We start from the raw sequence: 23,174 nt of genomic DNA, 5'->3' as shown, positions 1-23,174 counted from the left end.
TTTTTTTCCCTGGAATAGTATGGCTGATCCTACTGCTTTAAGTGGATTGTGTTGGTTTTATCAGTTTAAAAAGTGGAATGTTCCTTTAACAAGAACCCGAAAAAGGGTGGTGGTGCATTTTTGTGTGCAAAAATAAATTAAAAATTGCTACCTGATCAAGGGGGCTAGCCAGACCAGGTAGCCTCAATTACCGCCATTCCTGTGGCTAAATATTCTGTAGTTTCGGTTTCAGTGACCCCAGGGGTCACGATGCTGCAGCTCTGTGTGTCTCAACACAGTGGGGAAGCGGAGGGGGAGAGGCAGAGCTGGCCAATGAGAGCTGGGGAAGGAGCGTTAGTAATGTTAGTAGTGGGCCTTTTTTTTTTTTTTTTTTAACAGTGCCTCTTTTGCAAGGGACGCCCCTTCCCCTCGAGATTGCAGACAAGCTTCATGTTAGCAATTTCTGGGATGACAGCGTGGGGCAGAGAGCAGCGCATAGGGGACACAGTCATGTCATGGACCGGGAAACATGCCTTTGTTTCCCACCTGCTCCCTCTGCGCCTCCTCTAGTATACTTTAAAGGGGCACTATGCCAAAAAATTGTAAAATTTAAACTATGTGCAAACCTATACAAACAAGTACATTTTTTTCCAGAGTAAAATGGGCCATAAATTACTTTTCTCCTATGTTGCTGTCTCTTACAGTAGGTAGTAGAAATCTGACAGAAGTGACAGATTTAGAACCAGTCCATCTCTTCATGGGGGGATTCTCAGGCATTTATTTATTTTCAAAAGCACTTAGTGAATGGCAGTTGCTCTGTCAAACTGCCAAAAAACTGTGTAGGGAGCAGGGAAGCTGGCCAGCATCATTGTTTAAATCCATTTTATTGAATAACTATAAAGAATAAAAGCCTTGCTGAGAATCCCCTATGAAGAGATGGACTAGTCCAAAACCTGTCACTTCTGTCAGATTTCTACTACCTACTGTAAGGGCCTGTTCACACTATATGCGTTCCTAGCCGTTTTCAGGGAACGCGTACTGGTACCAAAATCGCATAGAAACGGCTCCTAATGCTTTTGAATAGGCTAGTTCACATGTATGCGTATGAGACGCATACGTTTCTTATCCGCATTGCTGCACGCAGTTCTGTGCGATACGCATAGAAACGGACGCAATGAAAGTCTATGGGCGCGTATCAAAAACGCGTACTATTGCGTTTTTAGCGTCCGCTTTCCTCTGCGGTTCCCATAATTCTTTTTTTCCCCCTGGGTCACGTGTTTGTGCAAAACGCAATAGAAAACGCATTCAAACGCAAGAAAAACGCATGCGTTTTTCAACTTTCGTTTCTTTGAATTTATACGCGTTCTACAAACGCAGCAAGTATGAACAGGCCCTAAGTGACAGCATTCATTTTACTCTAGAAAAAAAATGTACTTTGTTTGCACATATTTAAAATTTTAGTTTTTTGGCAGAGTGCCCCTTTAAACCCAAGCTGCTTATTTAAGAGGCAATACAGCCTAAAATTCACATTGCGCTCTTCGCATTAATTACTTATTTCTGGAATTAGTAGTCAGTTAATCGGGTCAGATTTTTGTACAGCGGAAGTCATGGCAGCGCTTTCAAACCGAAGTTATACCTGAATATTCTATCTGCATGGATGTGCAGAGCTCCAGTAACTGGACAATATTACACACCTAGCAGTCACTACAGGCAAAGGAGGGTGTTAGCTTCAGTAAATAATGTGTGCACAGATTACCTAATAGACTTCCCCACGGCAATGATGGACCCTCTCAGGGAAGGCCTAACACTAGCCTAGCAATAAAAACATAATTGTCTGTCTGCCAGTCAGATTTTTGATCTGCGTGCTTGTTCAGGGTTTATGAATAAAAGCATTAGAGGCAGAGGATCAGCAGGACTGCCAGGCAACTGGTATTGTTTAATACTGTTTTTAATATGTCAGCCCGAAAAAAGGATTAAGATGAAATGAGGCCCAAGACAGGTTCTACCCTTTGCTTCCTCCTATAGTCTTTTTGGTATGTTGAGGTAGGAGTGTGTTCAGGGAAAGTAGCAGCTGGGCCCCTTGATGTCCGCTAGGCCCCAGGCAGTTGCCTAGGTTGCCTTGTGGATGATGCTGTCCTGATGTCAGCCCCCATATCCCTCTCTGTTCAGATTACCTGTAAATAGCTTTATACTGGAAAAGGAGATTTCATTTGTAGTTCCAACACAAGATGGCGCACCTCAGCACAAGTTCTCTGGGCAGGAGGACCTGAGGCAGGACCAGGGCTGGATCTGGAGGATGTGGATGAGGGCCAAACTGATATGTGATGGGGGAGGTTCAGCTCAGGGACTCAACAGGAGTCATCTGCTGCTCATGAATGAAACTGAGGCTGCCACGGAACAGTCCTGATACTGATACTTGCAGCACACTGCTATCACTTATAGAAATGGATAATTTCCAACATGTCCGATCTCCTGCCCGATTGATTCTGCACTCGATTTTTCATTGAGAACAATGGAAAAAGATAAGAAAAATGAGCGGAAGATAAGAGAATTGAGCCAGAAAAACGATGGCAGAGTCGGGCGCCAGAATCAACTCGTGTATTCCCCGCCTAAGAGGGAAACGTCTGGGTCCTGCAGAAGCTTCCCACGCCATGCGCCTGACCACCATGGTTGCCCAGAACCCTCCTGGAGATCGCCACAGCGCTCCTTTACATGCATGAGTGCAAGCTCCTTGCTGCGCAGGGATGGCCATACTTGCACGGGACGTAATACGGCCACACTCATTGCATGAGGAGAGCGCTCAGGATCAGAAATCCAAAGGGCTCCAGTCAGATATCTTTCAGGGCACATCCACAGTCTGCAGCGGTGGTCCTGAGGATCCAGAGGCTTTCCTCTCCTTAAAGAGAACCTGTACTGAGTAAAAATATTTAAAATAAACACATGAGGTAACTTCAAATGAACATTACATAGTTACCTTGCCATCAGTTCCTCTCAGAAGCTCACCATTTTTTTCTGACCATAATCCAATTCTGACAATATTTTGTCAGATCTGAAATATATATCAGTTGCTGTCAGTTATAGCTGAGAGGAAAACTGATGTACCAGATAATGTCCATGTTTCCCTATGGCTCAAGTGGGCGATGTTACAGTTTAACTGTGTGCTGACCAGAAAGCTGTTATGGGTAATGGCCATTTTCAAAATGGAGGACGGAAAATTCCCTTGATCACAGTGAAGAAACAGGACGTGTGGGACAGGAGAAAGACACTGAGGAGTAGACTACACGGGAGGTAAGTATGACTTGTGTATGCTTATTTTGACTTTTCATTTTCAGTTCAGGTTTTCTTTAAGGGCTGGAACCCACAGGAGCGCTTTTGGCAGCGTTTTGGCAGCACTGCGATATGCTAGCAGTTTGCCAAAACGCTGGGCTAATGTTAATGGATGGGGCAACTTCCACAGGAGCGTTTGCGTTTCTCAGAAACGCAAACGCAGGACATGCAGCATTTTGGGAGCGTTAGCGCTTCAATGTAAAGTATTGAACCGCTAACGGAAACGCTCAGCAAAACCTAAAATGAGCGGTTTAGCTAGCGTTTTGCGGTTCAGCACACTGTAACAAAATGAAAAATAATTCACAGGACCAATCAGGATAAAAACTCAAAACGCAAAACGCTAGGCACCCGCTGGGAAAAAATACAATGTTGCAAAACACGACCAAAAACGCGCATGAATCCGCTTGCAAACCGCTCAGACAAAACGCTAGCGGTTGCGTTTTGCGTTTGCGGTTTTCAGTGGGTTCCACTGTGTTTCCACTAGAGGAAATCTGCATGCGTTTCCTGCATGCAGATTCGCATAGACAACACAAGTGGATGGGACTGTTTCCACTTGTGCGGCATTCTGAGCGGTTTGTCGTGCAGAAAAAATCTGCACAGCAGACCCATCAGAATTCGCACGCCGCACACCCGCACGTGATTCGTCGGTAATGTAACTAAATAGGGAAACCGCAAGCATTTTAGTCTTGCGGTTTTCCCTGCGTTTCTGCGTGCGTTTTCGCTTAAAAACCCATGTCAATGCTTGCCGGCATTGACATGGTTAAAATTGCGTTGCACTAACCGCAAGCGATTCCACGTGAAAATCTGCATAGAAACAGCAACGAAACTGCAACTGCATGCGGATTCCTTGCCGCGATTTTCCCGTCGAAATCACACCGCACGAGTAGAAACGGGCCCTAACGGACCACTATCTCGAAAAAGTAGGCAGTTAAAATCTGACAGAACCGACAGGTTTTTGGCCAGCCCATCTCCTCACGGCGATTCTCAGCATTTTCTTTGTTTTCAACAGCATTTCCTGAGCAGCAGTTGAAAAGTCTGTCAAAATAGTGTGCAAGTGAGTAGGGAGGTTGGCTGGTATCTTACTATTTTGGCAGTTAAACTGCTGTTCAGGAAGAAGATTTTGGGCCAGTCCATCTACTCATGGAGGATTCTCAGGGTTTTCTTTTTCCTGAAAAGCAGTTTAACTGCCAAAATAGTGAGATGCCAGCCAGCCTCCCTACTCACTTGCACACTATTTTGTCAGACTTTGCAACGGCTGTTCAGGAAATGCTGATGAAAACACAGGAAACCCTGAGAATCCCCCATGAGGAGATGGACTGGCCCAAAATCTGTTGGTTCTGTCAGATTTTAACTGCCTACTTTTTTTGCGATAGTGGTCCTTTAAGTAAATATCTGGATTTTGCCTCGGGTACACTTGAAGCATGTCAAAATGACTTCAAGCGTATCCGAGATGAAAAACTAACTATAACAAGTAACTTGTCTATATATCTTATCTAATGTTTAGACAGTTTACACAGCAAATCTGGCTGCAAACAGCTTCAACTGTGTATGATTAATTATTCCTGTGATACAATGAGAGCGGCCATGTTGTTTGTCATCATTACACAGGTAATCTGCAACTGCATCTCCAGCCCTCAGCTCACTCCCCCCTCCTCCTCCCCTCTGCCTCTGAAATCTCTGGCTAGTAACCACCTCCTCCTGCCCAGACTGAGCTCCCATAAGCCCTTGATACATGGGTCCGAGTGCCTTGGTGTTTTGGAGAAGCCGTGGGCGAGGCTTGTTTGGTTTTATAGGGAACTAGAGTATTAAAACAAAAACAAAAGTATTTGGCTTGAGGTATGCCCTATAAACTATATGTAAGGAACACAATTATGCAATGAGTAAAAGTTCATCTCGGATCCACTTTAAGTGTACAAGTGCATGGAGATGCCCTTCTCCTGACCTGCCTGCGCTGACGCTGGCTGTTGTTGTGACCTTTGCTTTTCCATTTCAGCTGGAAGCTCGGATACCTGATAGCAAATCAAAGATAAAGAAAAGATTCCAAGTGTACTTTGACTAAGGCAATATCCGAAGTCATGTTGCCCTTGAGACTCAGTGTAATATGTATATATACTGATTTCAACAAAGAAAAACTGTGTGCCTCAACCAAGTAGAACCTGATAAACATGGCTTTGCAAATTTGGCCTAATTGGCTAATCACGAGACATCGCTCATGCAAATGTGCATTTGCTTTAGGCTCATACACACATCAGACTATAGTCTTTGGAAACTGAAAGATCACAAACCAATCTTACCACCCTTCATATAGTATGAGAGCCATACTCTACACAGTCTTTTCTATGGAGCTGAACTCCACATCAGAAAAAAATCTTTGCAAGATGCTGCACACACAGATGCTGCACACACAGATGCTGTACAGACACAAAAGATCAGTATCTGCAAAAGATCTGTTCCTGCCAAAAATCCATTCCTGCAAATTGCAATGATAGTCTATGAGATCTGCAGATCATCATACACACATGATTTAACTGACATTCATCTGCAGATCAAGCAATCATCTGCAGATCTGAAAATCCATCCTGGTGGATCTAATCTGCAGATGAATGTCAGTTAAATCATGTGTGTATGATGATCTGCAGATCTCATAGACTATCATTGCAATTTGCAGGAATGGATTTTTGGCAGGAACAGATCTTTTGCAGATACTGATCTTTTGTGTCTGTACAGCATCTGTGTGTGCAGCAACTTGCAAAGATTTTTTTCTGATGTGGAGTTCAGCTCCATAGAAAAGACTGTGTAGAGTATGGCTCTCATACTACAAGAAGGGTGGTAAGATTGGTCTGTAATCTTTTATTTTCAAAAGACTATGGTCTGATGTGTGTATGGGGCCTTTCGCATGCCAAAATATGCAGGGTCTAAAACTAATACCGCAAAGCGGTTGCCCTGCGGGGATTAGTTCATGCTACATTAGCACTATCCAGGAGTGCCACGGGGAGGCTCCCCAATGCCCCCATACAACCGGGGGGTCGCGGGGGCCCCAAGCTCTCTCACTGCCTGGAACCCACACTGTGACACCCCGGAGGGGGAGGCTGGGAGGTGCAGGTGACCCCCTCCAGCATGGCCAGTGCCGGGAAGGGCTGCCCACACCCACCTCCCAAAATTAAAATCAGGCACTTACCTTAACGTCCATTGCGTTCTGCTGCATGTGCATGACCTGGGCGCGACACATAAGAAAGGAGTAAAGCATAGGCCCCCCAAGCTTGTAGGGCTCGGGTGGCTCACACGCAACACTCCAGAGGGGGGGAAGAGGACGGGTGCAAGCAGCCTGTTCCAGGGCTTTCACCTCCTAAAACAAGCCATTCACCACCTGCCTCCAAAGGATAGAAATGCAATACTGATTTCAACAAAGAAAGAATGTGTGCATCAGCCAAGTAGAACCTGATAAATATGGCTTTGCAAATTTTTGGCCTAATTGGCTAATCACGAGACATCGCTCATGCAAATGTGCATTTGCTTTCGCATACCAAAATATGCAGGGTCTAAAACTAATATAATATATACTATGTATGTATGTGTGTATGTATGTATGTGTGTGTACACGTTATGCTAGGTACACACAATGTGTTTTTTCGGTCGACTCTCCGTCCGATCGATTTCCGTCTGATCGATATTCGATTCTGTTATCTTTTCTTATCTGTTTTTAATTCACTTCTATGAGAAATCGATAAAAAAAAATGATCAAAAATAAGATCAGACATGTCGGAAATTATCTTTCAAACCATGTAACACAAAATTGTATGGTGTGTACCTAGCATATAAGGTGGCCATTAACGGTACAATTGTTACGCTAAATGCGATCTTTCTATGCGTTTTTTTTTACACATAGTTATTTTGGTTGAAAAAAGACATACGTCCATCGAGTTCAACCAGTATAAAGTACAACACCAGCCCGCTCCCTCACATATCCCTGTTGATCCAGAGGAAGGCGAAAAAACCCTTACAAGGCATGGTCCAATTAGCCCCAAAAGGGAAAAATTCCTTCCCGACTCCAGATGGCAATCGGATAAAATATATGGATCAACATCATTAGGCATTACCTAGTAATTGTAGCCATGGATGTCTTTCAACACAAGGAAAGCATCTAAGCCCCCTTTAAATGCAGGTATAGAGTTTGCCATAACGACTTCCTGTGGCAATGCATTCCACATCTTAATCACTCTTACTGTAAAGAACCCTTTCCTAAATAAATGGCTAAAATGTTTTTCCTCCATGTGCAGATCATGTCCTCTAGTCCTTTGAGAAGGCCTAGGGACAAAAAGCTCATCCTCCAAGCTATTATATTGCCCTCTGATGTATTTATACATGTTAATTAGATTTCCTCTAAGGCGTCTTTTCTCTAGACTAAATAAACCCAGTTTATCTAACCTTTCTTGGTAAGTGAGACCTTCCATCCCACGTATCAATTTTGTTGCTTGTCTCTGCACCTGCTCTAAAACTGCAATATCTTTTTTGTAATGTGGTGCCCTGAACTGAATTCCATATTCCAGATGTGGCCTTACTAGAGAGTTAAACAGGGGCAATATTATGCTAGCATCTCGAGTTTTTATTTCCCTTTTAATGCATCCCAAAATTTTGTTAGCTTTAGCTGCAGTGGCTTGGCATTGAGTATGATTATTTAACTTGTTGTCGATGAGTACTCCTAAGTCCTTCTCCAAGTTTGATGTCCCCAACTGTATCCCATTTATTTTGTATGGTGCTAGACCAGGCGTGGGCAAACTTGGCCCTCCAGCTGTTACGGAACTACAAGTCCCACAATGCATTTGCCTTTTTGAGTCATGACTGTGGCTGTCAGACTCCTGCAATGCATTGTGGGACTTGTAGTTCCAAAACAGCTGGAGGACCAAGTTTGCCCATGCCTGTGCTAGACCATTGGTACGACCAAAATGCATGACTTTACATTTTTCAACATTGAATTTCATCTGCCATGTATGTGCCCATATAGCCATCCTATCCAGATCCTGTTGCAATATGACACTATCTTCCTGAGAGTTGATGATTCTGCACAATTTTGTATCATCTGCAAAAATAGCAACATTGCTCACTACTGCATCTACTAGGTCATTAATAAATAAATTGAAGAGCACTGGACCCAGTACAGACCCCTGTGGGACCCCACTGCTAAGTCTCCCATTTTGAGTACTATCCATTGACCACAACTCTTTGTTTTCTGTCCATTAACCAGTTCCCTATCCATGCACACAGACTCTTCCCTAGTTCTTGCATCCTCAACTTTTGCACCAGACTTTTGTGGGGAACAGTGTCGAAGGCCTTTGCAAAGTCCAAGTATATCACATCTACAGCATTCCCAATATCCACATTAGCGTTCACTACCTCATAAAAGCTGAGCATGTTAGTCAAACAGGACCGGTCTTTAGTAAACCCATGTTGATGCTGAGAAATAAAATTATTTTCTACTATGAAGTCATGTATAGTATCTCTTAGTAACCCCTCAAATAGTTTGCATACAACTGATGTTAAGCTTACAGGTCTATAATTTCCTGGATTTGATTTTTTGCCCTTTCTTAAATAATGGGAAAACGTGGGCTGTACGCCAATCCACTGGGACTCTGCCAGTTGAGAGTCACAAAAGATAAGATAAAGGGGTTTATCTATAACTGAACTTAATTCTATTAGGACCCGAGGATGCATGCCATCCGGGCCAGGTGCCTTGTCTATTTTTAATTTATTTAGTCTTGCCTTCACTTCTTCCTGCGTTAAGTATTTATTATTACAGTTAGAAGATTGAGACTCTTCTGCCTCTGTAATTTGCAACAGTGCTGTTTCCTTTGTGAAGACAGAAGCAAAGAAAGCATTTAATAACTCTGCCTTACCTTGGTCATCCACCATTGAGTTCCCACCCTCATCCTTTAGGAGTCCTATACAGTCAACCTTTCTTTTTTTTAGAGTTGATGTACTTGTAAAACTTTTTGGGTTAGATTTGATATCCCTAGCGATTTGATTTTCAGCTTCGATCTGTGCCAGCCTAATTTCTTTTTTACAATTTTTATTGCACTCCTTATAATTGCTTAGTGCAGCCTCGGTCCCCTCCTGTTTTAGGACCTTATATGCATTCTTTTTCCTCTTCATTTTATCCCTAACCTTTCTATTCACCCATAGAGGCCTTTTTTTATTCCTAGACATTTTGTTTCCATATGGGATATACATACTACAATATTGATTGAGAATAAGTTTAAAAGCTTGCCATTTCCCTTCAGTGTCCTCCCCTTGTAGTACATTATCCCAGTTCACCAAACTTAGTGCCTGCCTAATTTGATTGAACTTTGCTTTTCTAAAATTCATAGTTTTAGTGGTCCCGCTGCCCTATCAGTTACCAGGTCAAACGTTATCATGTTGTGATCACTATTTCCCAAATGTTCTTGAACCTGCACATTTGATACATTATCTGGTCTATTAGAAATGATCAGATCCAGTAACGCATTCCCCCTAGTTGGTTCCCGTTAACATTTGAGTCAAGTAATTGTCCTGTAGTGCTGCCAGAAATCTGCTGCTTTTACCAGAATGGGTAGCCTCAATACCCCAGTCAATGTCTGTAAAGTTGAAGTCGCCCATAACTATGACCTCATTTTTACTTGCAGCTTTTTCAATCTGCTGTAGTAATCGCAGTTCTGCAGCTTCATTAATATGAGGTGGTCTGTAGCATACCCCAATAAGCAATTGGCAACTTTTATTTCCACCATGAATATTTACCCAAACGGACTCCACATCTTCGCAATCTTCCTCCATCTCATCGTTGAGGACAGCTGTAAAAGAATTCTTAACAAAGAGACAAACCCCTCCACCTTTTTTCCCTGTTCTATCCCTCCTAAACACATTGTATCCTTTTAAATTAGCTATCCAGTCATGGCTTTCATCCATTCATGTCTCGGTTATTCCCACAATGTCATAGCCTTTGTCATTCAGAATGAACTCTAGTTCGTCTATTTTATTTGCAAGGCTCCGAGCATTGGTTATGATTTTATTGTATAGAAAATTCACAGTTTATGAAGGCAATCGATAATGAACGATTCTTTGGTCGATCACTTAATAGGATCACATCAATTCGAAAGTTGGAATTTATGATCGAATTTGAAGAAAGAATTGTTCAGTAAATGTGAACAATCGATAATTACCTTCAGATTACTTACGATCATTCAAACCGCATCGAAAGATCGCATTTGGTGTAAAATTGTGTACACACACACACACGCACGCGCACACATTGCTACTTACGGTAACCTTGTGAATTCCTGTTATCCTGTGCAGGATCCTGCAGACTTTGTGCCGCAAACTGAGGCTCCCAGAATCCTTTGAGTTCCAGCGGCTGGCACATCTGACCCCGGGATACGTGGGCGCAGACCTGATGGCGCTGTGCCGGGAAGCAGCAATGGGTGCTGTCAACAGAGCACTGATCCAGCTGAAGGAGGCGGAACACCCTGAGGTTCCAGAGCAAGAACAAACGCCTAACGTTCCAGAGCAAGAACAAACTCCTAACGTTCCAGAGCAAGAACAAAACTCTTCACCAGAAGAAACAGAGTTAAAAGTCCAGAAGGAACCGCCAATTCAGGTATAGCCCTTCTGCTGGGAATACACGACTCGTTTCTGCCGCAGATAGATGGTTCGATAGATAATTTCCAGCATGTCCGATATCCCGTTTGATCGTTTTGCCGCTCGATTTCTGATAGAAGTTATGGGAAAAAGATAAGAAAAACGAGCGGAAGGTAAGAGAATGGAGCTGCAGAAACGCATCGTGTATTCCCAGCATTACATAGCCTGGGACTATATAATGGTTCTCTGTGTCTGCTGTATGTACGGTTGGGCAGATATTTTCTGTGTTTAATGCCTGGTACACACAATGAGATTTTCTGGCACACTTACTATCAGATCGATTATTTCCAACATGTGCGATCTGATTTCTGATCAATTTTTCATTCGCTTTTTTTATGGAAAATGATTGGAAATCAGATTGGACATGTTGGAAATAATCGATATGACAGTAAATTTGCCAGAAAATATCATTGTGTGTATCAGGCATTAAAGCGGATCCGAGATGAAAAACTAACTATAACAAGCAACTTGTCTATATATCTTATCTAAAGCTTAGATAGTTTGTACGGCAAATCTAGCTGCAAACAGCTTCAATAGTTTGATTATTTATTCCTGTGATACAGTGAGGGCGGCCATGTTCTGTTTGTCACAGGCTGAGGGCTGGAGATGTTATCATCTTGCCTGTGTGTAATGTGAAAAATTCAATCCCCTCTCCTCCTCCCTCCTCCCCTCTGCCTCTGAAATCTCTGGCTAGTAACCTTCTCCTCCTGCCCAGACTGAGCTCCCATAAGCCCTTGTTACAGTGCCAAGGCACTCTAAAAATCTCTGGGTGAGGTTTGTTTAGTTTATAGGGAATTGGAGTATTAAAATAAAACAAAAAAAGTATTTGGCTTGAGGAATGCCCTATAAACTATACAATACAATAACATTTGTAAAGTGCTTTTCTCCCATAGGACTCAATATATGTAAGGAACTCAATTATGCAATGAGTAAAAGTTTATCTCGGATCCACTTTAATCAGACTCCCAACCCCCTCCATTGTTCAATCTATGGGTTTTCTATTCATAGTTGTCAGTCAAGCATTTAAGCAACCTAGTCTCTTCTCTCTCTATCGCTAGGTACACACAATAACATTTTCTGACAGATTTACTGTCAGATCGATTTATTTCCAACAGGTCTGATCTGATTTCAGATCGACTTTGCGTTCACGTCTATGGAAAATTGATCAGAAACCAGACCTGTTGGAAATCTGTAAATCTTATAGTGTGTACCTGCAAAAGGTGCATGCAGATGCAGAATGCTTGTCACCAGGAGGGATCGGGTATTCATCCCCGCTTGGCATCAGTTTGAAGTTGAATGCTGTACAGAAGCCTTGCTCTGCTATAGTGAAATGATGCATGTGTTGCTGTAGGGAGGGGAGGATGGAAGGCATGGGGCAGATCATTAAATAGGAACTCTAATGAGAAAAATTTCTTATCTTTTTACGATATTCATTTGTAAATTAAGTCAGTGTTTGCCTATTGTAAAAGCTTTTCCTCACCTTGATTTACATTCCGAAATTTATCACAGGGCATCTTTACTGGTGGCAGATGCATCGCTGTGGAATGTTTTTTACTTTGTTTTGAAGCCAGTAGAAGTAATACCTGGTCTCCCAGAATGCTCTTGGAGGAAAATTCTGCATAGCATCACTGGGTAGGCGGGGCTACATATCAATATACAGCAATGTATAGATATAGAAAGTTTCTGATGTTGAAACCAGAGTAACAATCGTAAAAGTGAGTATCCTGGATAATTCTTCTACTCCTCTACTTACAAACATGTTCCCAGAGTTTGTAAGTTGAGTCCTGTGTTATACATAGTGAAACGTAGATAAATGATTTACTTTTGGACAACCGCACTGTATATTTTGAACATGGAGACCACTTTGCATGTACAAAATGTTGTTACTCAAGTAGTTTGCAAGTAGGGGACTGCCTGTATATGTCAGTACAGGGCCTTTTTAAAGGGAATCAGAAATGAAAATAAACTTATGAGATAACAAATTGTATGTGTAGTAGAGCTAAGAAACAGAACATTAGTAGCAAAGAAAATAGTCTCCTATTGTTTTCCATTACAAGGAGAGTTAGAAAAAAAAACTTCAGTTTTCTATGCAAAAGAACTTCTAGAAGACAGCATTGTTTTCTGAAGTACTTATTCATCAAAGAAACAGTGAAGGACAACTTCAGATAAGGCCATTAGCTCTGCTCTGTTTCATAGTTTAAAATACCGAGTGTAATTTGTAAACTGCAAATATTAGGGAATGATGCAATGTTATTAAATGTTGTTAAAAAAAAGCTACTGTATATAACTGAAAATTAAAATGAGGGCTAGTTCACACTGGGCGCTTGGAGCGCTGCTTGCCCGTGATCGCGTTTGGCTCCGTGATTACGATTTGCGGGCAAAATCTCTTGATTTGCCCAATAGAATGAGAATCGCAGTGCAATCGCCCCTGAAACGCTGCAGTGTGAATGTATCCATAGGGATACATTAGTAGCAGCGCTAAGCTGATCGCCTGCGGTCAGCAAAGCGCTGAAAAATCTTTTCTTTGCTACCAATGTTCTATTACTTATCTGTACTACATACAATTCATTATATCATACGATTTTTTCGCTTCAATGTCACTTTAAGCTCCTGATGAATAACATGCAGTCTGATGTTTATCACTGAAGTTACATTTTACCATCTCATGAAGGGTCACCTTTACTGAATGTGTATTTTTCACCAGGATAAGCTGCAGCGACTCCTCCAGGTTCTGAAGGAACAGACGCCCTTCCCAGAGGAGCAGCTGCAGGGCCTCTGTATTGAGATGTCCGACTTCCTGACCGCTCTGCCAGCCGTACAGCCCTCTGCTAAGAGGGAGGGCTTTGCCACTGTGCCGGACGTGACCTGGGCGGACATCGGAGCACTGGAGGGGATCCGGGACGAGCTGACCATGGCTATACTGGTGAGCAGTGATGTGTACCGGTAGCATCTGCCAATGCATCCATGTAATCAAAGCGCCTGGGGAAAAAAGGGCGCAGGGGATTGCTGCTAGTAGACTATCAGTAAAATTACCAAGACTGTACTAAATTCCGATAGTAAAGTATTGGTAATCTTTACTGATGGTTTACTGTTATTTAACCTAATCCTACTCTCACCCAGAACCCTCCACTACCAATGCCCAACCCCAAAACCTCCCTCTACCAATGCCTAGCCCTTCACCTTTCCTCCACCAATGCCTAACCCTTTCTCTACTGACCACTAACCCTTCCCTCTACTGATACCGAACCCTTCCCTCTACTGATACCGAATCCATCCCCTTACTGATACCGAACCCTTCCCCCTACCGATACCGAACCCTTCCCCCTACCGATACCGAACCCTTCCCCCTACCGATACCGAACCCTTCCCCCTACCGATACCGAACCCTTCCCCCTACCGATACCGAACCCTTCCCCCTACCGATACCGAACCCTTCCCCCTACCGATACCGAACCCTTCCCCCTACCGATACCGAACCCTTCCCCCCACCGATACCGAACCCTTCCCCCCACCGATACCGAACCCTTCCCCCCCCACCGATACCGAACCCTTCCCCCACCGATACCGAACCCTTCCCCCTACCCCCTCGGATACCCAACTTTTAACCCTCCCTATACCTGTGCCTAAACCAAAATAGTGTCGGTGTGCTCTCACGCCAGGGAGCGTCCTGTGCTTGCACAGTTAACAAAGACTAAAACTGCACATTCACAGAATGCTCCTTGATACAGGAATTATATCCAAGTAGGCAGCAGCACACTGGAGAGGATCGGAAGCACAGCGAGGCTCCAGATAGACTGCTAGGGGCTCGGAGAAGCCCCAGGTAAGTAAATCTGACACCTCCTGCACCTCGGGTTTTCTTTAAGAATTGCATTTCAGGCTTGCTGGATCAATAATGTCAGTGCATTTGATTGGCCAGGTTCCTAGCTGCAAATACTGTACATACATTCTGCATGCCTGCTGGAATTAATTAGTAGCATCTTGTTGGCTATCTCTAGCTCTGAAACCTTATAATCTAATAAAAGTATTATTGAAAAGCATCTAAGTGATTTGTTGTGTATTTGTCCCCTGCAGGCTCCCGTGAGGAATCCGGAACAGTTTAAGGCTCTGGGCCTGATGGCTCCGGCTGGTGTGTTACTTGCAGGGCCTCCCGGCTGTGGGAAAACTTTACTGGCTAAAGTAAGGCATCATTATTAATATTATTATTATTATTATCTTATACTCTCGTATAAACCTAATTTTTCAGCACAAAAAATGTGCTGAAAAGTTACCCCCTCAGCTTATATGTGGGTCAGTAGAGCAGAACAGATGGTGGAGCAGGTCTTGTTACTGACAGAGGAGTGTAAGGATCATGTACTAGTGATCCTGTTCTTGCCAGCTGGCTGTGCCCCCATTCACTGCAACATGGTGTCCAGAATGTGCTGCTCAAGACTACCGGAGTCCCCTGGCTTGTGGAGCAGAGCGTGCAAGCAACGTGTCAGCGGTGCAATGATCAGAGATTTTTCCTGTGTGCCAATCGCTGTGTCTCATAACTACGACGCCATCTAGTTGCGTTTTTGTGACACAGCTGTATCATCATTGGGGCACATCTGGCTGTGAAGAGGGGAGCTGACGTGTACTGGGGGCATATCTAGCTACTGAGGGGGATTGTACGCGAGTCAATTGCCTTTCCTGGTTTCTGAGGGAAAAGTGGATCAGCTTATATGCGAGTATATACGGTATTATTTTCATGTGCCTTTGTTACTGTCTAACCCTCTTTAAAATAAGGACAAGGAAAAAGCGAGAGCTCAATAACTTTTTATTTTTTAAAAACGCTATTAAAATTGCACTTACAGGAATTCAGAAGTGACACTCAAGTACAAGGCCGCCAGCGAGTCCTCTCACAGCACCTGAGCTTGGCCAGAGCTAGCCGGTGTACACACGTATCACTTCTGAATTCTTGGAAGTGCAATTTTAATAGTGTTTTAAAAAAAATAAAAAGTTAATGCATTGGAGCGCTCCCTTTTTCCTTGTTCTTTGCATACATACATACATCTGGCACCACCCAGCAATAGGGAGCAGCTCCTGGAGCGGAGGACTGTATTTAAAGGGCCAGAGCAGTTTGGGCTACGCGCAATTTTATGGTTCATTGCTATCTAAAATTAGGCTCAGGTTTTGTCATCTGGTACGATCTCTGGAGATCATATGGGATAATTGTTAAAGTGGTATGAAACACAAATTTTATCTCTATCCTAGAGCATTAAACGCATCATAAAATGAACAGGAAAAATTGCCTGATCGGTTTTCAAGATGCTGGAAGGATAAACAATTGCTCACTTCCTGTATAGAACATTACTTGGCCGTGTTGTTTTGATCCCCTGCTTTTCATACTCTGGATTATGCAGATCTGAGGTTTTGGCTGCCTTCTTAAAAGGGAATAAAGATCCCCCCCCCCCCCCCCAACCCCTGGAGTAAAAGTGATGCTTTATTGTAAGTTTTATGTTTTTCCTCAGGCAGTTGCGAATGAATCTGGACTGAACTTTATATCGGTGAAGGGTCCTGAGCTGTTGAACATGGTAAGTCTTGTAAACAGAATCCGTTGTACAATAGCTGTTTCTTATAGTTTTTATTTTGAAGGGGGAGGGGCTGGGATTGTGACTCTAGTCCTCTCTGTAAAATGTTTTTATTTATTGCCGTCTGTCACTAATACCCCCCCCCCCCAATAAAATATGTCCTACTTCCGGGGAGACAGAAAGTGACTCATAGATGGGGACTACAATAAAAATCTATGAGGTTCTGCCCCTCTTGCCACACTATCCATAATTACAATATATTTTTTCCCTGGAACTGAACAGTTGGGTGTTTAAGACCTGCTTGAATGAGTTGAAGGTGGGAGGGAGTTCCATACTGTAGGGGCTGCTCTGGAGAAGTCCTGGAGCCTCACAAATAATATGAGGGATTGATATCCCCAGAGTATTGGAGGTGTGGAGAGAGCGGTTTGGGGAGTATCTCTAAATGAGATCGGAGATGTATGAAGGGGAGGTATGGTGAATTGATTTGTATACCAGGCAGAGCAGTGTAATTCTGAGGGGGACAGGGAGTTGGTGCAGGGACTTGTGTAAAGGCAGTTGAAGAGCAGCGGAATGAGCCTGGCAGCTGCGATCATTAGAGGAAGAGTGAGCATGGTGATAAGTTCATGTCCTGACCGGTCCGTGTTTTTGGGGGTTCCCAGGAGAGCCGGGCAGGCTGTGATCACTGGTTGTGGCGTCTAGTATGATGTGGCTCTCCTGAGAGGGGAGACATTATGTACATACTGTATTATTTCTGTATTTAGCTTTTGGCTTGCAGTCCTGCTTTAGGAAAGCCTGTTGGGGTTCTTGTCTCTAATACTCTTGTGTTTTTTTCAGTATGTGGGTGAAAGTGAGCGAGCTGTCCGGCAGATTTTCCAGAGGGCCGCAAACTCCTCCCCCTGTGTAATATTCTTTGACGAAATTGACGCTTTGTGTCCGCGGAGATCCGGTCATGAGGTGAGTGTTGGCGCCGTCATCAGATCAAAATATATCTTCCCAGCCCAGACTGGTGACACAAGGCAGATAAAGGCTGTTACCACATTCTGGCCATCAGATTTATCAGACTGGGCAATTTTTTATCCCATTGACTAGAGTGGAACATGTCATGTGATGTGTTAAAGAGAACCTGAGATGGGCATGTAAGAAAGAAATCTGAAAAATGTAAGCATTCATTTCCCACTCTAGTCCTTGCAATTTCAGCATTGCTGTTTGTGCTGGATTGATTAGTCTGGTTCTGCATAAAGATGACCACTAATGATTCAATCTTTTTCATCCAATTTTACCAAATCTATGTAGTAGAAGGGTAAATTGAGTGCATATATTGACTATATTGACAGTCAGAGTGTGTGCTGTGCTCCAGTGCTGCAGGCAGCTGCTATGTGTCTGTGTGTGTGCTGTGCACAGACCAGGCCAGCTGCTGCCTGCTGACCAGCTATTAGACTTAGGTATAGGTTAGGTTAGGTTAGGGATTAGGGAATAGGAACACGTGCAAAGTGATCATTTAGGCTGTTACCTTAAATTACAATCTTTTTCATCCAATTTTACCATTTCTATGTATCGTTGGAGGCCACCATTACATGGGGCTATCACTTGAGGAAAGCAGCTACCGCTAAGGGGTGGTTAGTTAGGACATGTGATGATGAAACATCATGTGACATAAACCAGCCATTCTGTTTCCAGCAGGGAAAGGAGTACTACTACACATGGCAGCAATCATGTCTTTTTAAAGGACCACTATCAAGAAAAGTGTAAAATGTAAAATACATGTAAACATACCGTATGTTAAAATGCATGGTTTAAAGATTTTTGCGATAGTGGTCCTTTTATAGTGGACCTGAACTCTTGCACAGGACAGAAGGAAAACGTACAGAAATGCACCCTGTATGTATTTAGAGAATTTAGCTTGTCTAATTCCTCCTCATCTAAGCTCAAATTGTAATTTGATCCCTAAGCTGTGTCAGCTGACTGCCTATAGCAGAGATCCCATTTGTAGAAACAGAATGTTAAAGGACAACTGAAGTGAGAAGACTGGAGGCTGCCATGTTTATTTCCTTTTAAACAACACTAGTTGCCTGGCAGCCCTGCTGATCTATTTGGCTGCAGAAGTGTCTGAATAACACCGGAACCAAGCTAATCTGTCAGATATGACAATGTCAGAAACCTGATCTGCTACATGCTTGTTCAGGGTCTATGGCTGAAAGTATTAGAGGCAGAGGATCAGCAGGGCAACCAAGCAACTGGTATTGCTTAAAAGGAAATAAACATGGCAGCCTTCATATACCTCGCTCTTCTTCAGTTGTCCTTTAACTACTGTGTTTCCCTGAAAATAAGACACTGTCTTATATTTACTTTTGCTCCAAAAGATGTGCTAGGGCTTATTTTCGGAGGATGTCTTATTTTTGGGGGAAACGCTGGTAGTTTCCTATACAAAATGTATATACTGCATGCCATGCTGAAACACGTGCAACATACACCGAGCTTGTGGTTTGCAGAAATTGTCTCTTACTTACAAGAAACGGATTCCTCCTGATCATGTGGGTAAGTCTCTATTTCTTGCAGGCAGAGAACTCTGTCAGGCTCCCCAGAGCTATGATGGGATAAGCTGTGTGTCCTGGGAAAAGGTGAAGAGGTGAAGTGTTGCTGCTGCTGCTGCTTATCACACATCAACAAAAGCACAAGTTGCCTTACACATATACTGGACTGTAGAACTCATTATACTGCTGCTCTCCTGTATCCAGGCTTTGTATTGCACGTGACTTGCTGGTGTCATGTGGGCTGCTCCTAGGGCTTACTTTCAGGGGATGTCTTATATTTCAAGCATGCTAGGAATGCCCGCTAGGTCTTATTATCAGGTGATGTTTTACTTTAGGGGAAACACGATATATGTCTGCTTCCCTGAAAAGAAGGAAGTAGACAAACTTCAGATGTATTGCAGGATTTGTATCAGCTGTAACAAAAATGTTTGTTCTTTAAAGGTTATTATTCTGTTGCTTCTCTTTTAGAGCAGAGATGAAGCTCTGAATTCAGGTCCACTTTAACCTCCTTAGCGGTATGGACGAGCTCAGCTCGTCCATTACCGCCGGAGGCTGCCGCTCAGATCCTGCTGGGCCGATTTGCACCAAATAAAAAGGAGCACACGCAGCCGGCACTTTGCCAGCCGCGTGTGCTACCTGAGCGCCGCCGCAGCGTGGCGATCCGCCACGTGCAGGGGCGAAAGAGGGTCCCCCCAGCCGCCCGAGCCCAGCGCAGCCGGAACAAATAGTTCCGGCCAGCGCTAAGGGCTGGATCGGAGGCGGCTGACGTTAGGACGTCTGCTGACGTCCATGACGTCACTCCGCTCGTCACCATGGCGACGGGGAAAGCGGAACAAGGAAGGCCGCTCATTGCGGCCTTCCTTGTTACTTCTGATTGCCAGAGGTGATCAGAAGTACGCGTCGGGAGCGCCCTCTAGTGGGCTTTCATGCAGCCAACTTTTAGTTGGCTGCATGTAATACTTTTTTTTTAATAAAAAAAAAACCTCCCGCAGCCGCCCTGGCGATCTTAATAGAACGCCGGGGAGGTTAATACCCCAAATCTCCTCCAATTCATTTCCAATAGCCCATAGTTTATATGGTGCACAATGACAATGTGTTGTGCCACTTTATACATATGCCACAAAGTGTTTGTGCAAATAATTCAAACAATAAAGATACAACAGATCAAAACCAGTACTACTGTTGCTTGAATGGTTTCATATTAGTGGTGGCTTTAGCATAGAGGGCAAGTCTTTGTGAAACTAGCTTGTTTGCTTGCTGGAGGATTAAGCAGGACTTGTTTGCATTGTAATAGAATGTGATGTAGGGATGCTGGGCACTATGCCACGTCACTGCCTACAGGGCACAGAACTGCCAGTGTCACTTCTGAGCCATTCAACACAGGCGGCTTGTACAAAGGAGCTTTTCTTGAGACTAGAGAAGTCCTCTCTTGTATAGCCAGAGCTGATATACTGAGCAGTGTAGATTAGGGCCTTGATCCCACTACAGGCCATTCCATCTGACTTGTTGCACGTATCTTGCAATGTAAATTGCTGTACTCCCACTAGTGTGATATGATTTGTTCTAAAGTGCAGACACACTAAGGCCTTGTTCACATTGCATTCCGTTCGCGTGCGAAACCACCCCATCGTTCCTTGGGGTGGAACCCCATTGCGTTCCACTCCAAGCGTTGGGTGGTTTTTTAACGCGTCTTTTTTTTCTTTCTTAGTGGTTTTCTAAGCGTTTTTCCTGAGCAGTTATTTAATTCACTCCCTGTGAACTCTTTGACCCGGAAAATAATAAATACAATGTATTTATTCTTAAAAACGCGAAGGCAGTCGCTGCACAAAACGATTTTTGTGAGCGTTTTGCGTCTCTCCTATAGCTTCCATAGAGGCGGAATTGCCTCAAAAATGGTCTACGCACCGCTTTGCTGCCCGCACAGCGCACGACCCGCGCTGATATGAACCTTCTCATAGAAAGTCATTGCACAAGCGTTCAGGGGGACGTATTTAAAAAGTGCACGCGGGAGGAAACGCCTGCAGTGTGAACGAGCCCTAAGGCCTTGTTCACACCTAAAAACAAAAATGCCAGCGTTTTGCACGCTTTTTTTTAGCGCCTCCCAGTGCTCCACTGCGCGCTGCATTTTTGTAAAATTGCTTGTCTAAGCGATTGTGTAATTCACTCCCTGATGCAAGTCAGGAAGTGAACTATTGGACCCGGAAAATAATAAATACAATGTGTTTATTCTTAAAAACGCAATCGCTGCACAACGATTTTGTGAGCATTTTGCGGTTTTCCTATACCTTCCATTGAGGCCAAATCGCCTCAGAAATGGTAAAGGCAGCGCTTTGCTGAGCGGATTGGAAAGGAACCGCTCAGATGTGAACTCTCTCATAGGGATTCATTGCACAAGGGTTTTTAGGGCGACTTTGAAAATCGCCTGCGCTTGAAAAAGAGGCAAAAACGCCCTTCGTGTGAACGAGCCCTGAATGCTGCTTTTACATTGGGCCATCATTTGAAGCTCGCCATTTAGTGATGCGACATGGAGGAGCACTAAATGACATCCAGGGGCAGATTTAAAGCAGACCTGAGCTCAGAACTTCCTCTCTGCTGTAAAAGATGAGCAACAGCATAATAACCTTAAAACAAAAAAACATTACTTTGTTACAGCTGATACAAATCCTGCAATACATCTGCAGTGTGTATACTTCCTGCTTGCATGGAAGCTGATATAGTGTTAACATCCTGTGTTTACAAATTAGCTGCTCTGCCGAGGCTGTTGAAATTCCTGAGCTGACACCACTGAGAAATCAAATTACACTTGTTGATAGTCACAGATGAGGGGGGATTAGACAGGCTAAACTCCCTAAATACATCCAGGGTGCATTTCTCTCTGTTTTCCTTCTGTCCTGTGCAAGAGTTTAGAGCCACTTTAAACATTATATATTTGCCTGAGATGTCCCAGAAGAGATCTTCCCTGGTGAGTATTATCTGGCGTGTGTAGGAGGCTTCAGTTCAGAGAGGAACATAGTTACTTCAGCCAAATAGCTCAGCTCACATGTTTGGTATTTCTGATGGCAGGGAGACATTTTGGGTACCTGGATTCGGTGGTTTAAAAAAGCTAATCAACGCAAAACGCTCAGAAATGCGTTTCTAGTATGAATGTGCCCTAAATGTCTTATTCAGTGTCTGGGGTGCACTTGGACTGTGCCTGGCATTGATTCTAGTTTCTGTATTGCCTCACACAGCCTTTCTTTTGTCTTGTAGTCTGGAGCCAGTGTGAGAGTTGTCAATCAGCTGCTGACAGAGATGGATGGGCTGGAGACCAGGCGTCAAGTGTTCATCATGGCCGCCACTAACCGCCCAGGTGAGCTAGGAAAGCCCATAGTGAAAGATAGTCTACCTTAAGGCCCCATTCACACTATATACGTTAGCTGTCCGGATTTTGGCAACGTGTGGAGGAGGCAGACGCGCACCATCAGAAGTGCATAGACTGCACTGTCTGATGTTCAGACTGCATGCGTTGCGGACCACTGCGGTCCACGAATGCATGCTGCACACATTTTTTTTTCTGCCCAAACGCATCATATTTCCTTTTAAGCAATACCAGTTGCCTGGCTATCCGGCTAATCCTCTATCTTAGCCTTTTAATACGTTTTGCCATAGACCCCAAGCAAGCATATGCAGATCAGGTGTTTCTGGCATTATTCAGACAGTACTGCATTCTAATAGACCAGCAGGACTGCCAGGCAACTGGTATTGCATAAAAGGAAATGAATATGGCAGCCTCCATATATTTCTCACTTCAGTTGTCCTTTAAAGCAGAACTCAAGTCAAAAAGCAAGACATTTTAGTGAAAAAAATTAAAACAACTGTATGTTCTCTTCGAGCGAATCTGAAGAGAGGGATATGGAGGCTGACATACTGTGTGATTCAGACACTACTGATGCGTGAAAGATCAGCAGGGCTGCCAGGTAACTGGTATTGTTTACAAGGAAATGAATATGGCAGCCTCCATATACCTCTCACTTCAGGTGTGCATTAAAGTGAACCTAAATTCAGAACTTTCTCTCTCCTCTCAAGGATTACCCACAGCAAGATGACCTTTATGGAAAAATGTCATCATTACAATTTATGGAAG

General features: G+C 43.7%; 1 protein-coding gene across 1 annotated transcript in view; it reads left to right on the top strand.

The window, feature by feature from the left end:
* The window catches only part of NVL (nuclear VCP like), a 116,189-nt gene that overhangs the window by 51,568 nt on the left and 41,447 nt on the right, over positions 1-23,174 (top strand). The window contains exons 13-18 of the mRNA XM_068232849.1: positions 10,630-10,930; positions 13,676-13,894; positions 15,043-15,147; positions 16,461-16,523; positions 17,355-17,474; positions 22,301-22,400. Of these exons, the coding sequence (XP_068088950.1) occupies positions 10,630-10,930; positions 13,676-13,894; positions 15,043-15,147; positions 16,461-16,523; positions 17,355-17,474; positions 22,301-22,400 (908 nt within the window). The remainder of the gene's footprint in view (positions 1-10,629; positions 10,931-13,675; positions 13,895-15,042; positions 15,148-16,460; positions 16,524-17,354; positions 17,475-22,300; positions 22,401-23,174) is intronic.

The sequence above is a fragment of the Hyperolius riggenbachi genome, chromosome 4, assembly GCF_040937935.1.
Source record: "Hyperolius riggenbachi isolate aHypRig1 chromosome 4, aHypRig1.pri, whole genome shotgun sequence".
Lineage (NCBI taxonomy): Eukaryota > Metazoa > Chordata > Amphibia > Anura > Hyperoliidae > Hyperolius > Hyperolius riggenbachi.
Note: the sequence above shows the minus strand (reverse complement) of the source record. Positions and strands in the feature narration are given on the sequence as shown.